The 26,403-nt window shown below is 37.2% G+C and overlaps 2 protein-coding genes across 3 annotated transcripts; one reads left to right on the top strand and one right to left on the bottom strand.

Annotated features, from left to right (window-relative positions):
• Positions 1 to 597: 597 nt before the first annotated feature.
• LOC124157955 (phosphatidylinositol glycan anchor biosynthesis class U protein) lies at positions 598 to 9,444 on the bottom strand. The gene is made up of 7 exons (XM_046533068.1): positions 9,211 to 9,444; positions 8,930 to 9,129; positions 8,619 to 8,823; positions 8,111 to 8,354; positions 7,751 to 8,022; positions 7,335 to 7,477; positions 598 to 1,543 (listed from the first exon to the last, which is right to left on the bottom strand). Exons 1-7 carry the CDS (start codon positions 9,338 to 9,340, stop codon positions 1,433 to 1,435), a joined length of 1,305 nt encoding a protein of 434 aa, XP_046389024.1. The 5' UTR covers positions 9,341 to 9,444; the 3' UTR covers positions 598 to 1,432.
• A 75-nt stretch (positions 9,445 to 9,519) lies between these two features.
• LOC124157939 lies at positions 9,520 to 20,241 on the top strand. 2 transcript variants are annotated; one of them, XM_046533049.1, is made up of 7 exons: positions 9,520 to 9,614; positions 9,688 to 9,850; positions 9,928 to 10,291; positions 10,402 to 11,542; positions 15,141 to 15,428; positions 15,561 to 16,020; positions 19,657 to 20,241. In XM_046533049.1, coding segments are annotated over exons 1-7 (2,721 nt in total). In that variant the 5' UTR covers positions 9,520 to 9,612; the 3' UTR covers positions 19,960 to 20,241. The 2 variants fall into 2 exon arrangements, with proteins under 2 accessions (XP_046389005.1, XP_046389013.1); XM_046533057.1 differs by lacking the exon at positions 9,520 to 9,614 and having other exon boundaries at positions 9,779 to 9,860.
• The last annotated feature ends 6,162 nt before the right edge of the window (positions 20,242 to 26,403 follow it).

Below are 26,403 nucleotides of genomic sequence, written 5' to 3'. Positions count from 1 at the left end.
TCCAATTCGGTGGTATATCAGCTACCCTAACCCATCCCTTCTCTCTTGATTCTGGGTAATTTTGTGTCTTGTGGTTTTAGAATTCGTTTTAACTTATTTTTGGTGTTTTTTTATTAAGGACAAGAGTTCACTGCCTACAATGTAGAATTCTTAGTATCTTACTTATTCCTTATATTGGCTGTTTTAGGATTAAAGTTTACATGTAATACATATTAGATTTTGTTTTTGATTAGGTTACTTTGATCCCCTCGGAGATTGCACATGGGTGCCATGGCATCCACTGTAGAACAGAGTAAGGTAGTCCCAACTCCTCCACCTCAGTAAAACATTTAGTAAATACTGCCAACTCAGAGAAATGCCTAAATTTATGATTTTGATATATGTAATTTAAAATTAAGGTTTTATAGGAAAGGTGCATTTCATCCTAAATGTTCATTGGGAAATGTAGAGACATGGCATGATAGCTTAATGCTATGGAGAGAGAGGTTGCATATTTTGAATACAACTTTGATAAGTTCTTTGGAGATTTGAGTATTGTGCCAAGTTTTATCTGCAAACCAATTAATTTTTAACCACTAGAAATCAAAAAGGTTAGGATTCTGCTATTTTATCCTTTTAGTTAAATGTACAGTTTATTAGTTAACATGGTAACAAAGTCTATGTATCTCCTGATTACTGTTGTCTGTGGTAATAAATCACAGTTTTGTATTCCCACTCAGCATCTACTTGGACTTCAATAAATAGCACTTCCTCAGTAGTTTCTACCAATCTTCAATGACAGGCAGTGGGCATCACAGTGATCAGGCAAGCAAGTATAGCTGTAAGGAATTTCAGTTTTCACAACAAGTAAGAGAAGTCACTGTTGAGGTAAGAACTCCTGAATTACCCAATTCCAAACTCCATAGGCTACGCAGAGCAGCCACATGAGGAAATTAGGGTGTCAATAATTTCACTTCATTTAAACACAAATAATTACCACACTGGTGATTTGCTTATTTCTTAGGTTGACAATTCCTCATGATATTTCCACTTTCCATATGTCGGAGGACATTCAACACAAGCATACACCTGATAAACAAAACTTATTAGAAATGGTTAGGTAAAATTGAGAATGCCAACCACATCCATTGATAAGGGTGAAAAAGTGGGTTGCGATGTAATATCTAAGGATCTCTTATTGTGGAAAAAAATGAAATTTCATCATACAGGTTGAGATCATACTTGTGATAGTTTCTGCTTATCGTCCAAAAAGTGTTCATAGTCAGGAATGACACATATCAGAAATAAATGCATATGAATGAGTGTTTCATACAAAAATAATTACATAAGTAACCATTTTTTAACAATAAGATCTCTAATTGTCAACTCATTCCCTCAACTTAAATATTGCTTAAATATGAACCTGCTGATGCACAGAACAAAGTAATGAATTTCATTCCAACACTAGTTTAGCAGCTTTTCCATCAATTTCTTGCTTCAATCCATTGCGCAAAGAGAACTCCCTCTTGATGTAGGCAAATAGCAAATCTGTGATGAGGAATATCTGTAACAAAAATAGATATGCATGTGACTAATTTTGATACAACTCTTCAGCATGCATAATACAGTAGAAGTCGGTTATAACAAACATGGCCCATAGCAAGTGATTTTTTTGCATAGAATGGCTCATGTACAAAAGCATCAGGAAATTATCTAACTATTACGAGTGCTAGTGTCTGTGCTAGCAATATCGCAAGCCCATTTCTCCAAGGATGTTATCCGGGACGAATAATTTAGGATAACCATGTGCTAACTTTTACTGCAAAATGTTTGTAATTTTATTTCAGACGTATTTTAACCAAGGTAAGCCATCATTTAGGTAAATTATTGAAATATTATTATCTCCTCTACAACTTAGTGATATCATTGTTTAATCAATGATTAAAGTGCTGTAACATCCAGAGTAATCCTTTTCCAATTCACCGACTTTTCCTGATTTTTCAATGACAATTTCAGAAATTTTACTGACTTTTCACAGGCATATTTTTACCACTTCATACCAAGTACCTCATATCAGAAAATTTGGCAGAATCCTCAAAGGCTGTAATAATTCTGAGATGAATTCTAATGTCCCATGAACCTGTTTGTTATACTAACAGAAGTTGAAACCTGGGAAAATTTTAATACCTTTTTATTATCTTATTTTTTCATGTCTTTTCATTCACTCTAAACCATAAATTGCATATATACATACATATCTTCTCATTCACTTTAAACAATACGTCAGTCACAAACAAGGTGGAGGAAGGATATTCGTGGGCTACATAAAATACAAATTGTACCGGGCTAACCATCGGCTAGACAGTAAATCCGTCACACTATTCACTACCTACACCCCATGTGTCGGGACATCAGCACTAGAATAAAAACAAACAGCCAAACCACTAGCCAACATACTCTAAGTGGCTTGCACTTCTCGTCAGTCGGACAACAGCAAGCAACAACGCTACTGCATACATGAGGGCTGAAAGCAGTGCAAGACAAGGCTCTCCAGAGCATCTAAAATTTTCAGATGAAAAATGTTCACCACAAATAATCAATAGCAAAAATACTTTAGTCTAGTTTTAGTTTAAAAAATTTACTGACTGTTTCAATTTTTTATTATCTTATTCAGTTTTTCACTGATATTTTGCTGACTTTTGAGGGCCTCAAAAATTTACAGACATTTCCAGATTGTTGAGAAACATACATAATGCTTGGCCTACATATGGTCCTCTCCTGCAATTATCATTGTTCTTGATAGAAAGTACTTTCAAAAAAGTAAGATGGATAAAGTGATACATAACAGGAAGATTAAGGTCTCGCCACGGCATCTCACCACATACTTTTATATAAAATTACAATCATGCTTGCTCAAGGGAACAGTAGTAAACTGGCATCTGAGCGTAAGCAAAAAGTAGTTCTTGACGGAATTAGCTCCGATGTAGTTTAAGTGACATCAGATGTCCCACAAGGAAGCGTAATAGGCTCCCTTCTGTTCATCACATACATATATGTCCTTTGCTGGTGAATTAGCAGTAAAATGTTTATTTGCTGACAATGCTATCATAATGGAAAATTAGTGATCACTCTGACTTTGAAATTCTATCATAAGATTTAAATAATACTCCCATGCCTTGAGTAGTGCAATTTTGATATAGCGCAAATTCGTTCCTCAGGGAAACATCGCAACGCAGTGTAGCCTAATCAAAAAACTTAAACGCTCTCATGATAAAACGTGAACTTGCGCTAAGTACACATGAAATTGCAATCATTTTATCCATATTAATAGTATTGCTTGCCTCAAATCTTATTTTTTGTTTATATATTAGTCGAAATCCATTGCTGTGCAATGGCCAAAACATTACTCGTCATCGGGTCCAGATAGCCGGCCTACCGAAGTAATTTATCTCCTCTTCTTAACAGAATGACAATAGTTAATTTAGATCATTAAATAAGCATGGAGCTAGTGGTAATGAGTTTTTTTGAGCAATACGGTTTGAGACGTAATTTTTGCCGTCGTCGGGCGATCGACTTCCAGGTAGAAGATCTATGCTAAAGCTTTCAAGGTCATCGGTATTCACGGGGGAGAAATGGAGCGGTGGCTGAGTTGTGTATGAATAGCATCAACACACAAAAGGGTCTGCTATAGTCTCTAACACAATGGCTTCATTCCCTCACAGCAGTCATAGGCCCTCTGCGTCTCAGGAATACAGTTCAGCAGTAGAAGGTGATTTCGATAGAGCCATACAGAGTAAAAACCAAGAGAAAAATGGCAAAAAATAGGAATGCGGGTAGACAAATCAAAAAGTTATCAAGAAAACCCATAAACCTAGAAGAGAAATTGAAAGAGGTCAATTGCTTTGAAAATGGAGAGCGTCAAAGCGATATTACACAGAAGGTAAAACTCACAATGCCTTATTCTGAATAGAGACGAAGTTAAAACATCAGTGACCTCAGCCGCACCAACTTCAACCAAGTGGTCAACACATACGGAAAGTTCTTTGTGAATCTGTACAAAGACGATGGTGGTAATCGCTCTGAGACATTCAGCGAAAGCTCCCGTTGGTTCCAAAATTTTAAACGGCATGCAGGTATTTTCAGTGCAGCGATATCAGGTGAATCTGCAAGTGTTGACAGCGCAGTCACCGCAACATTTTCTGATGAACTCCAAGCTGTGATTGAAAGTAGCTTCTTTCCCCCTCAACTAGTTTTTAGTGTTGACGAGACGATATTGTTTTGGAAAAGAATGTATTCTCGTTCATTCATTTTCAGTTCACTGACACAGGTTTTCCTTCCTTGACTTATTTGATTTTTTTTCATGATTGCGGCCTTTTCAACGGCTGTAATTTACGTAAACCCTCATAATCTATCTATGGCTATAAGAATAAATACATATATCTGAAGTACTGGGAAAAAATCTGGATGCATAAAATAAAATAAAGTAGCTGAAAATTTTTAAAATCTGAAATGTTGCAAATTCCGGAAAAAAGCCTTGGCAGTCTTCGCACATCTCACCCGAAATGGGCTGGCAGTAAAAGGGTTAAGATAAATGGTTCAGAATGGTGAATTTTACGGCTTTCTGGGGGATATTTTATCACTTAACTTTAATACTTACACTATTCTATTAGTAATATCAATCCATTTCAGTAAAATGGATTAAACTTAAAAATTTATCTGAGCTCTGGGGGAGGTTTTATCCCCCAAGGACCCCCCTCCCTGTGCCACTGATCTCACCCTTGTGAAGTGTAAACATTGTGCAAAGTGATCTGGGGACTCGGTATGTCCCTGCGCCACTAGTTGCCTTATAGACACCTCGTTCTTTTGCATAGAAGTAATTACCACTGTGAAGTGAAGTGGTGTATATTACTTTATTTTGAATTTTGTTATAATAATTGAATTTAGAGTTCCCAGAACCTGAATGAAGATAAAATTATATATGATTTTACGTTTCACAAAAAATGCAAGTTTTTTTTTCTGAAAATATGAAAAAATATTAAATATTGAAAATATCAAAATCTAGTAATCTACAACTGTTGAAAACAGTTTAAACTTTCAAATATTCATGGTGGTTTTGACAAGATATTGGTAGTCCTTAAGAAATTGAATAAATAATTTGGGGATCTGGTATGTCCCCACACCAGTACTAACGTCTCAAAAAACTGTGCCAGTACTTAAAGGCAGGGTTCCCACTCTAACTACATTATAAAATTCACGGTTTTTTCCAGGTTTTCACGGTCTAAATGTCATTAAATTCACGGCTTGTAGATAGGGCAATTTAGGCAGAAATATTGATCACGCAACAATCATCGGCCGCACGTTAACTAAAAATGTAACAAACGCAACAGATGCCTTGAATGCAAACGCAGAAATGAAAGTGCTATCTCTCATGACGTCACCCATTGTTAGCAAAATTCATGTCCGGCTAAAAGGGTGTGAGTGGGAAAATGGAGAGAGCAGGGTGGCAGGGAAGTGAAGAAGTGCCTGATTTTTTTGCCAGGATTTACGTCTTCCAATCGCTGGATTAAGGCCAATGTGCTGTCATGGCACACACGGACCAATTAATAGTTGCGCTTTCGAATACACGTGTGCAGGTAATTGCGTGGACATTACCTGCACATGAATGACCTTGAAACATGATTGAAATATCGTTTTTTTTTCTTTCAACCCGTCTATCATTGTTCTACAATAAAGTTTGAGATATTTTTAAGGTTTTATGACGAAATTCACGGCTATTTCCAGGTTTTTTCATGGTAGACGAAATTCACGGCTTATTCACGGTTTTAAGGTTTTCAAGGTTGAGTGGGAACCCTGAAAGGGTTAAGTCAAAAGACAACATATGAATATACAGTGCAACCTCGATAAAACGACACCCCACGGTGAACCAATAAACACTAGCTATATCGAATTGTCGCTTTACCGGAGGTGGAGCAAATAATAGCCAATATACCTGTTGCGAACAGTTACACAGGAACAGGAGTGGTGCGGCGACAGATAAATTTCTATCCGATAAACGTAAGCATAAATCCAGGCGAAAGGCGATGTTTTTTGGCATCACTAAATTTCCTTACTCAAACAACGACTACCTATTCAAACAATTTATAAGCGCCGCACTGAATAAAAATCATGCAAAGCATTGTTTTGTCAATCATTATGCCAATGTATAACCGACGAAGCCATTTTTCTATGCACTTGATTAGTGCATTTATGCAATCATTCTATTATTTTGGCCATCAAATGCTTTCTATTCACGCAACTCACGGACGTGCGGGCATGCTGCCGACTGATTTCTGCCGCCCAAGGAACAAAAGAAGAATGCTAATGCCACAATATTTTCACCAAAATTAACTACTCATTTATCGAACGACAGTTTACCACATAAATTTGAGACTGAGCACTCCATTAACTTCATTTCTAACAGATCGCTAGCAATTACAGAGATTAAGGAGTCTTGATGTAAGTGTTTCTGGTGGTGAAACCCTCGCTATGGCGAGAGCCAACACCAAAAGGGCCTTGTGAAAACGAATTTTTTTACATGCTTATTATAGGGTCAATGGACGGGGCATCGGCTATCTCTCGCAATATCGGGAGTCTCGCTATATCCCGTACTCACTTTAACGAGGTTCCACTGTACATAGTTCCTAGCTCCCAGGCTAAAGCTGTACAGTATGTTTGATGAAGGCTTATTGTAAGAAAAACCACTGGGTAGCCTGAAGTAAGCCTTAACAGAGGCAAATGTAAGTGACCTAAAAGTGAGTAGTTTGAAAAGTCATTTGACTTCACTTAATTTGAACCATGATCACCCAAATTTGTGCCATGTACTATTTTGTGTGTGTGTGTGTGCCATGTAGTTAAACTTTTTTCTTGCATATCCACGATTTCCTCCCAATATGTTATTCACTCTTATCAATTCATTTTTTTTTGGGCTTACTTTACCATTCATCAGATGTTGCTAGTGTCTAACCATGGTAAGTATGTGTGAACACATGCTGGTTCTGACGTCATCTCTATGCTGGTTGAGAATGATGGTAGTGTGCATTAATCTGCTGCCATGATATGTTGTGTATTTCAATTATCTTTTGTTTTTAGTGTTTATTCAATTTGTTCTCATGCTTCCGGTTTTGCACTTTGTGCGTTAGTTGCAAATAAACAAGGTTTGTGAACCATGAGACTTCAGAATCCCTCTTATCACGGCATTTTATAGAAACATCCCAACAGCCCTATCAAATACGATGGCCAGTATCAGACCATCAGCTGTAATGGACAAATAAAGATAAAAAGATTCATATTAATATCCTATGAATAAAGGTACTTACTTGTGCTGCAGCAAAAACGAGAGTTACCCCAAAGTAAAAATTTGCATTAGCTGAGCGTGAGTATATCCATAAATGCCAAACTGTAGGTCCCAAAACAGATGTTATCAACAGGAAACAGCCAACAATAAATCCTTGTTGCATATCTAGAATAAAATGGATCAATGATGATTAGCAGGATAGCTATCTATATCATGAATAAATAAAATTAGGAAAAATCATTTCCAGTCAAGTCAAAAATAAAATTGAAAAGGTAGTACATATATGATGACCACCTGTTAACCAAACACTGACTGACCAAAGGTTTTTTTCAAATGAAAATTCTTGCAAAAAAATGCTTGAGGAGGCTTCACAACCTCGTCAACAACAAGGAAGTCACAACCTTGTAACCTTATTTGATATTTCCAAACAAAGCTTACATGCAAATAGATGTCTCCAAGTTGGTAACAAAGCAAGAGGCAGTGAGATATCACCAAGAGATGGATAAGAGCGGAATACAGCAGCTAATGCTATCAGAGCCTCTGCCAGTAACAAAGGAGCCGATCTCAACCTCATTCCTAGTGGTCCAACATATAAAGCTAATGCATTAAGCTGAAATGCAGCTAAGAATAAAGATCTAAAGTGCTCGAACATCTCCGTGAAGAAGTACCAAAAGAGTCCCACATTAGGACGAAGATCTGGTACGGTTAATCTGCAAAAAATAATAAACCAAATGATAATTGCTGACTATAAAGATAAGTCCACTATCCTTCCAGTGCCAGAGACATTAAGATACTCACATGAAACCATAAACTGAGTTCAAAAAATGCCATCCAGATGAGATCCAAGCAGATATGTAGAGTAATGAAGTTATAGATACAGCAAAAACTCCAAGAGTTATCAAAACTCCTAATTTTCCCTTAACATAGCTTGGCCCTCCAAATGTGTGAGCAGCATACATACATGAAGGAACCAACAAAACCACTGGATAGAGTGATTGATAGGTTGCAAATGCCAGGAAAAACCCACTTAAGGCCCGCCTACCTGAAAAATTACGACATTTTGAGAAAATCATGTTTTTAATCCACTTAATCATCTGGTCGAAATGCTTTGGAAATAGAGCAAGGGTTTTACCTTCAACAAGAACATTTAAGTGAAAGAGGTAGCTGTTTTACCAAGGTTCAAGATCAAAATGAAATCAAGAAGAAAGTATTTCACTCGGGTTGAGACGAGATTACTACAATACATACAATGGAATGAGACATTTTATAACATTCAAATACAAAATATTATACCCTAGTTACTTACCCGAAACCATGGATAGAAGCGACGACGCTAAGCATAGATTGGAGAAAACAGTGGTAGTGAGAGATGCACAGCTAAGCAGCGCATAAGGGTTGAGAAGATATGCTGCAGCAACATGCAGTGGTGCCTCCCTTAAGTCTTTTTCTTTCAGCAAAATATTTCCGACATCTTTAGCGTAGCTACTCCTTTCACGATTTTCTGTTTCTGCCTGTGGATTGAGTTTAACAAGTATAGGATAAAAAAGGTATTCAAATAGCAGCACGAAAGAAATAACATCAAATACAGAAATATATTTCTGCTCTTTCATTGCTCACCAGTTCCACCATGAAATGTCTCGCAGTCATGTACAGCAGGTGAGCAGTAAGCAAATCGCTGGCAACAAAAATTAATCCTAACCAGCGGGAGCAATTTCTAATTAACCAGTCAAATATAACCAGACCTACTGGAGTTTCGTGAAACATATCTCCAGAATAAGGATCGATTCCTTCATGATATAAATATGCTCCTTCCGTAACTAAAATAGAATAAAAAGTGTAAATGAAAAATTGATAAACCTAAAATGATATATGATCAACTATTTAAATGCGATTTTTACCTCTTTTCCACGAATTAAGAGGTGTTGAGACCTCCACTCGGCCAGCCACCGTTTGCTGATATTCAGAGTTAATAAGCCAATATCTAGCTACTCCGGCAACAGCATGCAATGTTAACAGTAAAGTCCCCATTTGGTAAAGCTACATAAAATCTGTAATTGCACACGTATTTTCGTATTTAACTCCACAAATACTTGACAGTAAAATGAACGGCAGTAAATAAACACCGGCTACCGAATCGTTTTTGTCAAAACCGTGTAAACAAATGACTTACGGAAATATCTCGAGTGGGAACAAAGAGATGTTGAAGTTGAAAAGTTCGTGGTGAAGATAATGCATGAGGGGATTATTCACTGGGCTTCAATTTTGTTGTTACTTAATTTGAGAGATATATTTCTTATCTAATGTGGGTTTATTGTGCTTTTTCCTGTGACCGCTTAGAGTATGTAGTAGCTATATTTTCAAAAACAAATTTACAGGACGCAAGGCGAAAACACAACGGTTTCTCCTTTTAAGTTCATTGGTTTTCACAAGAATGATATTCAGGAGTCATTTTTGGTATGGAGAACTGGTAATTTGATTCTAAGAAATTTGTTTTGTGGCGATGGAGACGCTGTGTGTCTGCAAGTGAATAGAAAGGCAGTGAGTTAAAGTGCGTTAAATGATGTGGGTTATCGAAGCGTACTTGTCTTTGTTGCATAATGCAAGTTATTTTTCAGCAAATGAAGAAAATGATTGAAGAAACTGGTGACTCTGAAAACATATCAAAAGACATTCAGGAAAGGGGAGAGAGTGATGTAAGTCAATTGCCAGTCGGTGTAATCAACGCTAACGAAAATGTCAACACCGGGCAAGGCAGTTCATCATGTTTGTCGGCGAGTAAGATGTCTCAACCGGACTCCTGCAGCCAATTTAGTATGTTTTCTTGCTCGACGGTTAGTCCGCCCCAAGAAGAGGTACCTGAGATATTACCCTCCAGTCAAACCACCGGAATACCATCGGCTAGTAAGCCAACTCATCCAGGAGTCTGCCCATCTCCACTTCTTTTCACTCCGGTTAAGGGAGAGGATATCCATGGTGCCGGTTCGTGTTTTGGTTTTCATTTAAAGCGTGGTATTAAAATTATTGCTTGCTTTTGGGATTGTTTGTTTGCTGTGGTTCTCAAAGTCATGCAGAATTTGTTTTAATTCCAGGAATCCTATCGCGAAGAGAAAATGCCCAAGTCACTCCAAATACTAGTGAAAAAGTGGCATCTGCCTCAAAGAATCTTCCTCCCCGTTTCTGTACCCCTTCACCGAAGTTGAATAAAAGACCAACTATTGAGTTAAATGGTAGTGGTACTCACTTTTCAGCCAGTAAGAAAAGATCTAACGAACAATTCTCAACTGATAGTCCTGCGAGGGACTGTGACTCGCCTATAGCAAATAGTACCGGTCCTGCTTTTTCTATCGGTAAGAAGCGATCAAACGAACAATGCTCAAGTGATAGTCCTGTGAGGGATTGTGACACACCTAAAGAAAGTCCAGAATTTAAAGTGAAATATTCCAGGAGTGAGTGCATGACTTGTTTAAATGGACCCTGCAAGTCTCCAAGTCATACGCATCATAACATCCAGGAAAAAAAATTAGATGTCATAGTTTCCCCCTCACCGTCCAAGTGCTCAGGTTCTGAACTCAAGGCAACCGCCGCTCAAATAGACTCCTCTCCTTCTGCCTCAGAATGTAGTGATACATCTCTCTTTGTCACTCCGATAAAAGGAGATGAAATCAATGTCGTAACTCAGGAATTACGGCTACCGCATCGAAATAATCAAATTAGGAGTAAGAGGAAACATCGACTTCGAACTCTAGTGACTCGTGCACGACATTCACTCGCTGGGGTGCCTCCTCCTCCCTCCTTTACTATTCCTCAAATAACTGTGGACGAAATGCTTTTGAAACTCCGTGACAAGTCCCATTCCGCTGGTTTTGTCCTGGAACCGTATGATGTCTTCAGCCCTTCTGGTGTTTCAAACCATGCCCTCCCTACAAGTTCTCCATCACATAGCAATAAGGATGCAATCCAACCAAATCTGCTTGTAGATAACGCTGAAAAAACCGTGGTGGACGGTAAAGAAAATACTATGGATGGTGTTGAATCAAGGTGTTCTCCAACAAGAACCTTGAATAAAGATACCTGCCAACAGTCAGTTCCTTCTGTACAACCAGCCCAGCAGAAGTTGAGGAGTGGGAAAAAGTTGGAGTCCTTTAGCCTTTTTCATCCGTCAGCCACTGAAAAGGAAATAATTTCATTGCCTTGGCCTGCTGTTCTAGACTGTATTCATCCTGGTGTATGGTATGTTGTCAAAATTCATCCCTTTTGTGGTTTTTATTGTTAGTGAAATTGCCATTCTTTGTTTAAACTGAATGAATTTTTCAAGTTTGCTCATATATACCATTACATAGGGGTTTGTATAACAGTCTTTGTATAAAGTTTTTAAAAGTGGTGTAGTGCTATACAGCATTAATAACGTCAACTGATGCTCACTCTAGCATTCAAATTTCTTAAATATGGGTTGTAACTTGGCAGACAGTTTTCGTTTCTTAAGGCTGCTATACACTGTGAATGTTCATGCGAGCAAAATGGAACATGTTCTAATTTTCACTGAATGATCATGTGCATGAAGGTTCATTCGCGAATTGTTCCATTATAAACGGTGAATGATCATGCGAATGAAATCATTCGCTTTGTATAGCGGCCTTTAAGAAACATTATACTGAAAGCTTACAAAATCTTAGATACAGCTACTTCAATCAGCTATTGTGTTGGATGTTTGTATCAGAGACATGAATTATTTTCTGAGTTCAAGGGTTCATGGCATAAAAAGTAACAGATGTAAATTATCCTGTCTGTTGATTTTTGGAAATTTTTATTTGTAAATTTTTGCATTTACCAGTCTAATTTTGATTTAGTACTCTTCCCTCTCATTCTACTTCATTTAATCATAATGCAACTCCCTTCATTAAGCATAATAAAAATTGTTACTGCTGAATTCATAGCCACCCTGACCCTAGGATGCAAATGGTTTATTAGACTTGGCTCAGTGCTCTGAAAATTGTTGTGCATAGATTCAGTTGGGCCCCCGTTCTCTGTAGTTGGGAATAAAATTTTCAAATCAATCAGTTGCAAGTTTTGTGGTAAACTTATTTTCATTATGAAGTGACCTTATAACTATCACGATATGACGGAAATTCAGATAAGGGGTTGTGGAAAGAATTCTTCCTTCCTCTTAAGGAAGAACTGTTGCAAGTATTGAAAGTGCTACATGTTTACCACATTCTTGTTTGGTTCATACTCCCATACAAATCTTGCTTGAAAATTTTCGGACTGAGCCTTTTCATTGTGGAGATTGGTACAGAACTGTCAAATGTTACATGCAACCTTATGGATCTAGCCTTAGATGGGGTCAAGTTTGTAAATGTTTCTAAACATTTCCTTTCTGTTTTACTGCTGAGCTTTGTTTACTACTGCCGTACGGTGGGCTAGACTGAGCTATTATTTTTTCTGTATCATATACGTAAGTTTATTCATGATGTTTTTAGTTCCATTTTTTTTAGTTACCTGTCTGTAATTTCTTTTGGGTGATAGGTATCGATACCTCCACGGCATAAACGCTCAACAATCGCCCACCAAATCAAATCCGCTCATCTAGGTAGCCCTTATAGTACTAGATGAGTGGATTAGATTTGGTGAGCGATTATGCAACTTGGAGGTATTGATATGTTTGATTTAATAGTCCCCTGGATTCAACTCTCTTTTCTTGTTTGGTGGAGGTGATGATGCTGAGAGATTAAAATTTATCTTTATTCCATTGAAGGGAGTGAAAGGGGCATGAAAGCATCTATTCACTCATGAATTTCCATAAAACCTTCATGATGTTGTCCATTTCTGATTTCCTAAAGTTATATGACATTCTAAATAATTGGTCAGATTCCACGTCTTCTTAACTGGGAATACTCTTACTGATATTCTGTGCCATGCCTGATCTGTTAATTTTATGTTTAATGGGATTTGCAAACGGTGATGTACTTAATGGCTCTGTAATCGAGTTTGTCATTGATCATGTTTTACATCTATGAATAAGTAGATGGCAAACAGTGATCCGAACAGCCAAGTATCATGTCAAGTTTCATTTCATACTGGATCTCGATATCATTAAGTTAAGAACCGTCTAATATGCAAATTTATACAGAGTCTGATAAAGGTTTATGACCATACATACGTGCTGTTGAGGGCAAGTAAAATCCGGTCATAATTTTGATACCTGATCACCCTGAGATGAAGTGGTACCATCAAGCTGAATTTTGGTTTTGGCCTCTGGTTTTACATTAGGTTTCTTATTACTGACCCTTGTTTTTGGCTTTTTGCCCACAAGTTTTCTGCTTAAATAAATATATAATACATATGCCTTCCATAATTGGGTAGGTAACTCTCATTGAATAGTCTTGGAGAAAGTGCTTCCTCTGCCTTTCTCTAAAAGCCACCTCATGCTTCTTGGCTGGATGTTCATTTCTTTGTCAAGCTCCAGTCAGCATTTGTTGCTTCAGACCAAAAAACTGAACCTTAAGTAATCTGTTAGTTTACCATTCCTTCAAATTAATGTCCCTTGATTTTCATATTCCATTTATTTTTGTGTTTCTATGCTTGAATAAATGTGCTTGACCCCTTCTATGTTCCTTTTTAAATATCTTTACAACTGGCCTAATTGTGCAAGCTCGGAATGTTTTGAGCAGCATCGTGACAGGAGGCGACAGGACCTGTGACAGAAGGGATTTGGGATGGTGAGAGAGAGACAGTTATTATCATGTTTTCTCAGAAGACTGCCAGAGAATGGAAACGAAAGACTGTCTAAAAACCCTCTTTCCATCAGTCACCATATGACTCATTTGGAAGAGTGGGAACCATGGCTAGCTCCTTGGTTGTCTCTCTTTCTCTTCTTAATCGAATTCCTTATTTTGACCATTTTCAAGGGCTGTTGGAGAGAAATTACCTCAGTGCAATGAGTGGTTTGAGGCAACGGACATTTGGAAAAAACTTATGAAGCATGCACCACAGGGATCTGAAAGTGACTGAATTTCCAAAAGACAAGGCTCATCCAATTGCAATTTGGTTGCTTTTGGGGAAGTCATGTGCCCTCAGACTTCGCCCCCCAAAAAAAAGAAACTTGCACCTGTCTCTCTTACACAAGGATATTTGAAAAGGATCATAGTGTACATATATAATGTTTTTTGATAACTGAGACTTTCTTTGGTTCTGAGCTTTGCCTCTAAGAAATGCAAAACTTTGATTTCCTTGTGACTGATCTTTATATGTACTGTATTCCTCACACTGTTTGCCTTAAGCATCCACCAGTGCTCAGCCACTAATCCTAGACTCATTGGCCAGATGCCATAAGTGAATGACCAAAGGCGTCGTGAATAAGTTAATTTTTATAATTAATCTGAAATTAAAATTAGTAGAATAAAAATTAAAAATGTGTACAAACAATTAAAATAATAAGCAGTTATTAAAGATAAATTGATTTTTTTCTACCAAGTATATATGTGTATGGATTAAGAGATGGCAATTCATTTATACATAAGGATATATTTATCAAGTGTGGCAGCTGCTTTTAGCTAATAGAATGTTGATGACCAAAAACATGATAAAACAAGAAAACAGCTGAAGGAGAATTAAACAAATAGCAGCATAAATGAAAATATGGGATGGATTATGTTAGTTTCATGTGCTGGTGCTATCAAGATATAATGTTTTACATGAAGAATTTTCTTAGTTCTTTTTTAAAGAAATACATTTATTTTATTTTATAGCCCTGATTTACTCATTATTCATTTATATTTAACATGTAGCTGTTTCTTTATTTGAAACTATGCTTTTTATTAATTATTTTTAGCTACAATTTGGGAACTAGCTCAGAAGCATTAGAAGAACTTTGTCAGCAGGTGCGAGAAAAGTTTGTTGGAAATGAAACTGCTTCATCTTGTACGATATGGTCAGTCTCTAATGTGAGTAGAAGATCAAGTCCAAGGCAAAGGAAGAGCAGTAACTCACAAGCAAACCCTCAAGTTAAAGAAGGGTACATTATGAGAAGAAGACGAGCTTTCTCAGTAGCATCTCTCTCATCTTCTATTCCATCAATGACTACCAAAAGTCGTCAAATTTTAATTGATAGGATAACAAAGTAAGTAATTTTTAAACGATATTTTCATGAATGATATTATGTACATTAATTGTTTCTAAGTATGTATATGCATAAGGTTTTAACATCATTATGTTTTCTAATATCTTACGAGAATACTACCTCATTTTACAGATTAACAGATTCTAAGAAACCAAAGAAAGTTAAGGAGGACAAAATTAAGTTAATGGCTAAGGAAGCTCCAAAAATATCACTTCTAAAAAAGTTCAATGAGGACCTGGAGGGAAACTCAAACAAAATGAAAAGATCATACTCCTTCAGTGGCAGTTCATGTAGTGGTGCTCAGTTGTCAAATTCAACCATGCCTGAATCACCATTCTTATCTCAATCTTCTTCAAAGCTTATGTCCACAAAACGAGTTTTGAAATTCGATCGGTTGCCACGTGCATCCTCGTCTCCCTCTCTTGATGGGTGTTTCTCTCAATCTAAACTTGGTGTTTCCGCATTGTCATCTCAAAATTCTGGCGATGATGTCAATTCAGTAAAGAGGAGCACTCCTGACTGTGTGAAGAATCTGTCATCTCATCCTGTTGGAAGTAGTGGAAATAAGGATCTCAGTGAAGTCTACAAAAAGGTAAGAAAATGATGATATCAATTTTATGCAACCAAGTTTTTTAATTGTTTAAATCTGTGGCACCTGATTTATTTATGATTTTCTTTTCCTTGGCTATGATATATGTGTACCCTTAAAATATGGTTGCTGGTCATCTTCATATGTTAGGGTGTACTGACATTCACTGAATTACTGCAACCACGTACATATTAGGTTTTGAAGATATTCCCTTTTTTAGATTTTTGAAAATACTCAATCAATAATGGTTGCAATAAGTTCAAATCTGTGTCTTTCCATGCTGGGATTAGTTAGTAAAACCACCATGTAATGGATTTGATTGGATAGGTAAAATGGCGACATTGCCAGAATCCAGCTCCCTGTACCTCTCATTCTAAAATAATTGAAAATGGTCCAAATTCTGGTTTTTCCCTGCACTGCTCATGTCAACTGCCTTGGCATGCAGCACTTAGTGCACTATAGCAGGGGTCTCCAGCATACGGCCCGTGCACTTGTTTCAAGTAGGGTGTAATTCTCACTTGTTTAACTCTATGAGACGCCGCTAGGAGCATTGCAGCGCTGTACTGCACATCAAAGTCGCCTTCAACTGTTCGTAAATAAGAAATACGCCACCGGATACTTCAGTAGACGTTGGTATCGAATACTTCAGTCATCGGCAAATTTGCTATCCGGCCCGCAGGGCGATTCGGTATGTACTTGGAATGTGGCCCTCGTGGCCTAGCAAATTGGAGACCCCTGCACTAGAGGGATCTTAACCTAAGACAATTATTTGCGCATGGGAAGGATTGGTGCTTTGTCTGGTGTGCCTTTTATTTCTATTAACTCCTGGAATTAAATCCTTCTTTCTTGAAATTTAAATCGGGTAAAACAACTCAACACATTGACCGCCATGTTGGTCACAATTACCGGTTTTGGAGCCACTGTTTCTAGGTGGATACTGGATCCTCTCGCTAACATATGAACCATGACCATCATGCCATCAGACAACAAATGCACTGGCGAACTTTTGTATTTTTTTGGGTGGTGGGGTGTGAATATTTTTTTCCCCTGTCTTTTCCAATTTTTTTATAATACATTTATTAATTTAAAAAGAAAATCAAAATAGTGACAAAAAATCTTACTCAATTGCCAGAATTACATATGTATCTAGACGTACATATTTTGAAAGAAAAGGTTTAAAAAATTACAATTATTGGCAAAAGAATTAAAGTTTCTTCATGTTATAAAATTAACTTACGGGATACATATTCACCATCCCTTCTTACTTAAAATGCCATAGAGGGTAATAAAATTTCTAAATATTAAAACATTTTGCACAAAAAAATCAAAACTTGATTATGTGGAGTAGTGATGTTCCAAAAATTATTCTTGATGCATTGAGATGAAACAGTCCAAACATTGATGTGGTTCATTGTCACACCCGGTGCAGTATGTGACTCATATTTGGGGTTTTTGTTTGGTTCTCTGGAAGCGAGTTGGTAACAGCAGCTCTGTACTTTCTTTTGGCTTAGTACTGCCTCTTTTCTCCTTGATATTGCACGTGACTTCTTTGGATATTCCTCATCTAATTTTTCTGAAAGTTCCGACAAGATGTGTTTTCCTGTTTGAGGATCTTTTTTGCCAAGTCCATTCTAGGATACCAATTGTCCTTTCACAATGTACGTTCACATCCTAAACTTGGTTCGGTAAGAGTCAACATGGCTGAAGTTGGGGTTGTATGCAAAACACAATTTTTACTAGCATAAACTTGAAGCTGATAAGTGCATCCAAGTACACAGCAAAATTTAAAAAGCTTTATCCCATATTTGTGCCATTTTCCTTTCTGGCATTAATTCATTATGAGATGACCTCTGAAGGGGACATGAGTCTCATCACTACAGGAGGTTTCTCCTGGAGTGTAGAGAGCTTTATAATTTTCTGCAAGCATTGCAAGAAGAACTTGAACTTCCTTAGGTGCAAATTGATCGTTATAGATTTCGTCCTTGCTCCAGTATAAATCTATCTATTGTGGGCATTTTTGCCATACTGGACTTTATGACTTCATGTCAAAAGTTCGAGACTCAGCTGCATTGGTAGCCACTGGGGATGAAGAAGAAAATGACAGAGAACAAGTTTTCTAAGGCTCGGAATCCAACAGAAACCAGCCAATAGCCAGCTACCAGATTTCGACGAACATTTTGTCATTAGCACAGCTTTAGCCAACAAAATTCCCTACGAAGAACCCTGTGATAACTTATTTGCTGTGGTAGATGAAAAAAAATTAATTCACATCGCTAAGCACACCAACATCTATGCAACAAATTGAAGCAAATGAGGATATTTCATCTACGTCAAAGCTATAAAAGTGAGCTCCTATGATGGTGACAGAGATGAAGAAATTTTTTGGACTGATGATATATATGTCATGAATGGCGTGGTGTAAGGGGAAAAGATTTTCAAAGTTCAGTTATCTAGTCCTTTGTACAAAAAAATGTGTCTAACTTTGGCGTTTGATCTAACATTTCCTTGTCCCGCCTCCTCTTTTGTTCAACTAATTTTCTATAGTTTTCACCACTCAGAAGTTTTCTTCATTTATATTGATTTTTACTTTTTATTAGAATTTCACCACATTAAAAGAGGGGGAAATTCATACCAAGAATAAGATAATCACCATTACCATGCTATTCCAAGTCTCTGTTTCTACATCATACATCTCGTACATGTCCAAGCCCAGCCATGCAAAAACGTCACAGAGGCAGTGTTAACAGTTGTATAATGGGCAATTCTGTAGCCGTTTATCTAAGATCCTTAACTCCTATTATTTAACTCCTATTAATTAAAATTCCAGCAATCAGTTCTTCTGTTTCCTTTTTTGCCACTTCTTTTCTAACAATTTGCTGGCTTGGGCCCATGCGGCCCTTGCGTAAATACAGGGATGAATGCTATTATAATGATAATGGTGATGGGACTCCCAAAGTTCTACCAAAGTAATGTCCCAAAGTTCTACCAAACCAATGACTCAGTTCCAATATGGATTTAGTACTTATTTTTGATAATTTTTTTCCGGGTTAAGGTTGTGATGATTAATTTTATTAGTGTTTTGGTACATATTTTTTTCTACAGTAGAAGAAAATCTTTTTGCTGATATAAAAGGGTTGATGGTGCTCAAACTTAGGTATTTGAAGATAGGTTCTTGTGAGTGAATGATTTGAATGAGAGACTGGGTGCAGAATTTTCATCATAAAGAATGGTGTGGTTTTCAGTTTGGAGATTTTTTTCAGAAAGGAGATTGAGGTTAATACATTTTAATGTAAGATTTTGTTATATGTTTTTGTCTGAATACTTTATTTCCCCAGGATATTCCTTTTTCCCATTATTTTTTCATATCATATCATCTTCAATTGTCCTATTGAGTTGAAGTCTTGTTTACAATTGTTGTTGTGTGGACCAATTATAAATAATTTTCTTTTCCATGAAAGTGTCTTTCATTGAATTTTGATTATCCTTTGATAAATTTTTATTTTATTATTCCTTCTGGTAACCTCCCAAATTTAAAACTGGGGTTCTTATCATTCTATTCCTGCCTAAATGAGGAGCTATAAGGTGATGCTTTTGGAAGCTCTATAATTGGTTTATTTATTTACAATTATTTTTTTTCAGAAACTTCTCTGGGCAGTGGCTGAAGCTTTGCGGTCGAGGGGATTGGGTACCGGCCATGAAAAGTTTAAATCATGTGCTATACCTCTATTCCGTAGTTGCCGTGATGCTTTCATTGCTCTTCCCAATGCTTCTAGTAGCAAAAGTTCTGATGAAACTTCCAGTCAAAGAGCCAGTGAACCTAAGTTGAATGTTTCTATTGATGGACAAAAGGAACGTACAAGTGACAAAATGCTGAGTATTGCTATGCAATTAGTTGATCAGGTCATGAATGAAGTTGGTGTGGAACCTGTAATCAAAGATTAATGTGAGTTGACCAAAATTTTACTTGAATAATGTACTTCCTGGAATTTTTTTATGAATCAGTGAAGAATGATTTCTAATCAACTTGGTAAAGTACTATTTTTGTCAATTTTTATCCATCTTGAAATTTTGTTGCAAGTTTATTTTTTATAAATTATTGTAAATAAGGATCTGTTAAACATTTAATTTGCCTGCCCCATCCAGTGTTGTTTAATGACTCAATTGATTGTATTTGCAAGTGGTCTTACAAGTTAAAGATATTAAAATTTTTAATAAAATATTGAAGGCTAGTGTAAAATTGGCATTTTAAAGTTACATAATAATTATCTGCAGAAGCCCATTGTAATCCAGTGAGTTAAACTCAAAAAAAGAAGTTTGTTGGCTAAAAAGAACTGCCTATGATTTTGGTTTAATTTCAAAGCATATTTGGATGTACGCAGATATAGTCTGATGGTAGATGTGGTAATTTTGTGGTCACTTTCATAGTCTTAATAGGTATATGCTGTACACATATATACCACATGCCCCTAGGAGTTTTCTGTATGAATGCTGCTCAAGGTATCACCTGAAATAGCTTCTGAGTTTTCATGCATTATGGATATTCTTAGGACCTGGAATGAAACTACATCACTTGTGCGAGTTAACCATTTTTAGAAAAAATTTTCTTAGTTTTACTGAGCACTTTTGAGGACAGCACTTACTGATCTTACATGGAATCAATCACGTGCTTTCCGTACGTTAAGGATATTAATGTCTCGTCTTGTGGGTTTGGAGGTAAAAGTGGAGGGGATTTTGTTTTAATGATAAGTAGGGTTGGATGGATCCTGGATTTTTTTCGGACCCAGATCTGGATCAGGTACTTTTCAGGTGTCGAGTCTTAGGATATTTTCCGATCCAAATGCATTTTTAATTACCTGCTCTGCAACAAAGTAATTATTCTAGTTTCTTCTGGGTACAAACAGTCAAAGGAATGCTATTTAGATTTTCACGCACATTTTAATATTTTTACTAGGGATGTGCGAATAGTATCCGTCAATACTCGAATACCTCGAATACTAGAAAGCATTCGATATTCGAGATCTCCAATAATTATGCTAAATGTGCCATCTCGAATACCTGGAATACTTTGAATATCGCACCATACGCTGTCGCACGCATGTCGTTGTTAGTTGACTCGGAAAAATGTTGAGAACTCTAGTCGTTTAGTGCATGCAGCACCGTTTTAGGCAAGTTGACGAACTACGTCAAATTCGTGGATTAGAGTGGTGAAAAGAGTTCGATGTGGGGAACCGAAAATGTTCGGGTGAAAAAATCCGAAAATCCCCGGTTTCCCCCTCCACCAGAAGAACCTCAGTGCCGTGGGATAGTAACTACGTAGCACAATTCCCAAAATCTGCTACCCCCTCCATCCATCAGCCCTGGGCCCCTCCTCCGACGCTTTCCTCCTCTCCGAAATCAAACAAAAGGCCCCAGGTTGCGGAGGGTTGATATTAGGAAGACCATACATCAAAAACTTCAAAAGAAAATATCAAGTTACACAAGAATAACAGAATCGTGTTTCACCCTTCCCTCTTTGTCCCCCACTGACCTTTTTCTGCCTACCTGCTTCGAAGTTCCCCATTTCTGGAGGTTACCCGCTGCATGAGTCATCTATTGGCACATAAGGTGTCTAACAATGACTTTCGGCAAGTGATATTACACCTTAATTGGATTAAAATGTTAGTAATGAGTGCGTAATTTCAAAAAGAATAAGACCAAACACGACGTATTTCTGACTTTATTTGAGCATTTTACGCAAGGACATAAATGTCAAAATACGACGGAGACTTAGCATGCTGGCAAAACTCGATATCCTCGCAGCTGAGCTTCTGGGAAGTTGATGCGGTATTTTTTTTCGAAAACATATATCAAGTTACAATTTATGAGTTATGCTATAAATCTCTATTGTCACAGTCACAGACGAAGGGATATTTTCTCAGGATATTTGGTTTCTCCCTGCTAGCAATCTGAATTTGTCTGCTTATCTCATGAGAACTTCCTAAGATGGACTGAAAATAATTGAAGAAAATCTGCAGTACATACAATTAACAATGTTTAGAACAACATTAGCATCACGTGCGATGAGTTGCGGGAACAGAAAGAGATGACCACTAATGGAGAGGAAAGGGTGGTCAGCAGAAGCATGTAAAGGATAGGTGAAGCACGCTCCCGCTATCTTTCATGCAACGAGGCTACGAATAATGGAGTCAAGGACGAACATGTCAGATCTTGCTATTTTGTGACGTCGTTGCCTTGAAAGCGAAGCTGGGCAAGCCATGTGATATATAAAGTTGGCGTTTCCAGGCCATACCTTCGTGTTTGACAGTGCTGATGCCATACTTAATTATTGTTGTAGTTTTGTTGTAACTAAAAAACTTTGTTTCAATGAATTAGAGTTCAAAGAAACATTTTAAAAAATGTTAGAAATGGTCTCATTCTTCTTTGGATCCAGTAATTCACTCGCCTACCATTTGTTCTCCAGAAATGTAGAATTGAAGCAGGTAAGATAAATGCCTGTCGTATTTTGCCGTAAAATTTTCCACAGCTAAAATTCTGTTACAAAATCCTTACGAGAGCTTTTGAACATAATGGTTAATGAGTAGGTCAAGCATCGCAATGTCTCATGCGAAGAGAGGATTGAAATTCTTTCCACTCCCTCTTATGGGACACTGCATTCACTGAAGCATAAATTTAAAATTTCGGATCCAGATCTGATGCCTCTGCAAATTTGGTTCTGAACTATCCTGGGAAAGGCAATACATATCCCCCATGGTATCCGATCCAACCATCCCTAATGATAAGATAAATGAAGCAAGAGTGTCTCTTATTGCTTAACTCTTTCCTATTGAGCAGTCAACCTTACGGGCACACATGCACATCTGGGTGCATCTTGAACATACAGATGCATTCATGTATTTTGAAGACAAAATTCTAATTGCAGAAAATAAATTGGCCACTTTTCAGGATTGTACCCTTAAAATATTCCTAGTTGAATGGTTTAAGAGTGGGAGAAATGGGAGGCATGGGGAAGGAATATTAGCACAGAGTAAAAGTGACTGTGGGGTAAGCTATCTTCCAAGTCGCCCATTCATCCTCTCTTTTTAGTTTTGGAAATAAAAAGGTTACTGCCCTCTTTTGATGAGTTGGTGACATCATCACAGTGTCAGTTCATTAGCTGGACGTGGAGAACTTTTCATTGAGGTTGGAATTGCACATAAAATGAGTAACAGTAACTTACCATGTGAGGCCTATGTTCAAGGCAGAGGATTAGATGAGAAGCAGGCAATGGCTATGAGTATGTGATTAAATCAACTTGTTTTTGGAAAGGTTAAGGCCATAGCTTCTTTGTTGCAAATAGCTGGATGAGTGAGTTTATTTTTTACCTCTATTATAACAACCTATTCAAATAACTGGTGAATTAGCCCTATCCTATTTTCCAGTAGCCAGAGGTGATGTATTGATACATGTACAAGTCAAGCTCTTATGATGGGTATGCAAAATAGGATTAATGAATTCCATTTTCTTTATTTTTTTCACAAAAAGTTCAACTAATTTTAACCAGTAGTATAATGTTGTGTTGAGTATTATTTAATTTTAATTGAAATTTACTTATCATCTGTTTGGGTGTTGTGGGTATTTTGAGATTGATTAGTAGGCTCTGTGCTTGTGAACAGCTTCTAGCATTTAACCGAGGAGTTCAATTCTTGGAAGAAATTTTACCTCGCCTTCATGTGAAGGAAAATGTGCTATTCACAATTTACTGTGAAGCTGAATCTTTCTTCCCTGGTTCACACGGCGATGGAACCTGCTGATGGGTCCCGTGGCAGCGAACATCAATATTACATTAGAGGATCCTCAAGTCAGCCTCTAAATGTGTTGTCAACCACCACGCATTGAAATGGGTTTGCAAAAATCGCCCCTTGCGTCGCTGACGGACAATTTGATCCGAATTTGACGGGGAAATAAGGTATAAATAGGGGTGTCAATCAAAATTTACATTCTTGATGTTATTTATCAAATTCATGACACTTGACATGACAAAGCTATTTCCCCGCAATTTCAATCACTATACCACAAAATATTGGAAAAAAGTGGATCGCATTGCACTCATCACCGTGCAGACATTTTTGAAAGCCGATTAAAATGCGACCAAAGTAGCAACAGAAGTCAACCTTCCTTGGGATACAATTAGGCCTCCTCTATGGACAGTGAATTTCATTCTGCTTTGTGTTATCCCAGTGGTGGATCATGCCTAGGCTCATCTTCTAGGTGCCATCTAGATTGTTATCAACCACAGCAGCCTCCACACTAGTGAGAGCAGGTAGAGAAGGTTAGGAATGCTGGGAAAATTTATATTTAAATCATGTTATAGGTATGCATCCACTGCCAGGAGTATGTGTTGCTATGTCTGAAAAATCATTTCCCTCCAAGCATCAGACTGAACCACCTTGGAAACGCCTCCCATGTGCCGCATGGATTTTTCACTTTCTTGTCGAACACGATTTCTGAAGTGGTCTACGAAAGTGGTATCATTGGGCACATTATTCATTACATGCAAGATGGTGCTCTTAAAGTATAGCTCTGAGATGTGGACTGAATTCTAGACTTGACTACATATTTTGCATGTCAAGAATGTGATCCACTGGTGAATAATACTCATCCCTCGAATTTAAGACCCACCAGCGGGATACTCACAATTTCTGGTTATGCCATAAGTTTTCGATAAAATACACTAACTTTTAATTTCACTTAATGGCAGCAACTACTAAAAGAAGAAATTTATCGTATATTTCAGTTTCATTGGGCTGAGGGAAGGTACGACCTACCTGTGGTTCACACTGCAGTAAACATGACAAGGGCTTACTCAGTGCAGACTCCTTAATAACATTCAAAACCCTGAGGTATTATCTACCCGTAACTTGAGCCAAACCTTAGTACATATTGGAATGCTATAGAAATTTTTCAACTGTGGGTCTTTGTTCGATTTCACTGACAATGGTGATTGGTGGATGGTTTTTTGATGGAAGGCTTAAGGTAGCTTTCTTATCTTTCTACTTATTAATATAATGTGAGAATGTGTGTATATTGAGTAGTGCACGTTTTCTGTTAAACCTGGCTAAATTGCTATATATTGTGATATCTTGGGACTGAATTGAAAAAAAAAGTACAATTTTCAGGATAGCTCAATTGGTATTAATATCTTATTTATATCTTACACTTCTGTATGGCATTATGAAGAATTCCTGCAGGCTCGACCTAGACTAATTCTACATCAACATACCCTGCGAGCCACCTCTAGGGTGCTTGGAAGGGGGTTATGTCATGGAATTAAAATGCCATGGAATATATAATAATCTTCGCAAACAGTAGTACATTTCTCTACACTGATAGATTCAGCAGTTTGGCATTGTCATTCTTAATGGTTAAAACTCAATAAAAGTGTCTTTGAGTGCAAGTTATGCGCAAACCATGTTGACCTAGGTTGAGTAAAAACAAGGGGGAGAGAATGGAAAAACTTTGGAAGATTTTTCACAAAAAAAAAAAGTGCTGAAGTGAGAAATTTATTTAGTGGGGGGATGAAGATTAGCTTTCCTCCCCTTCCCACTGCAGCATTGAAACAGGAAACATGTCATTCAGTGACCTTCGCTACCAGGAACACAAGCCATGCGAACTAACAGAAGGTCACGGCTCAATTGAATAATTTGATTTTTTTACCAAGATAAACCCTTCATCCCTTTATTTTTATGTTCTCCACAGAAATTGGATATTTCTTAAGCATTTCGGAACTGAAGCAAAATCTGAAAAGACTGTATTCCTATCATACATCTTAGTTTGCACTAGAATTCTCGACAAGGCAAAGAAAGCTCTCCATCCGTTTGACTCATGCTCATGCCCCGACAAAGATTCCACTCAATTTTATGATGATAGTATGACTAAAGGCCTGTTTACACGGTACATTAACACGTACGGGTTAATGTCTAAATGTATGAACGCGAGAATGAACGCCAAAATGCACCGTGTAACCACCCAACTTGTACGAATGCATGCACAGAAAATAGAACCTGTTCTAATTTGGTTCATGCATTCGTACATGTTCCGTTCCGGTCCACAAAAATCATTCACGCAAACGTACATTAACTCGTACGTGTTAATGTATCGTGTAAACAGGCCTTTATACATCGATGGCTAAGTTCTAACATGTGTCTCAAAAAATAGCAACTTTTCAGGTGAGAAAAAAACTTAATTTTTTTTACTTGTACACTGAAATTAAAAACCAAAAGTTTATAAAACTGAAAAAGAAGCCTTCATTTGCTAAGAAAGAGTTGTTTTTTGCTTGTATTGTACTTTTTTAAAATGTTATTACACTTTGTTTAAGATACCAGTTTCAAACTGGCTGAATTTAAGATA

This window comes from Ischnura elegans, chromosome 1, assembly GCF_921293095.1.
Source record: "Ischnura elegans chromosome 1, ioIscEleg1.1, whole genome shotgun sequence".
NCBI classification, from domain to species: domain Eukaryota; kingdom Metazoa; phylum Arthropoda; class Insecta; order Odonata; family Coenagrionidae; genus Ischnura; species Ischnura elegans.
This window is presented reverse-complemented; position numbering and strand designations above follow the sequence as displayed.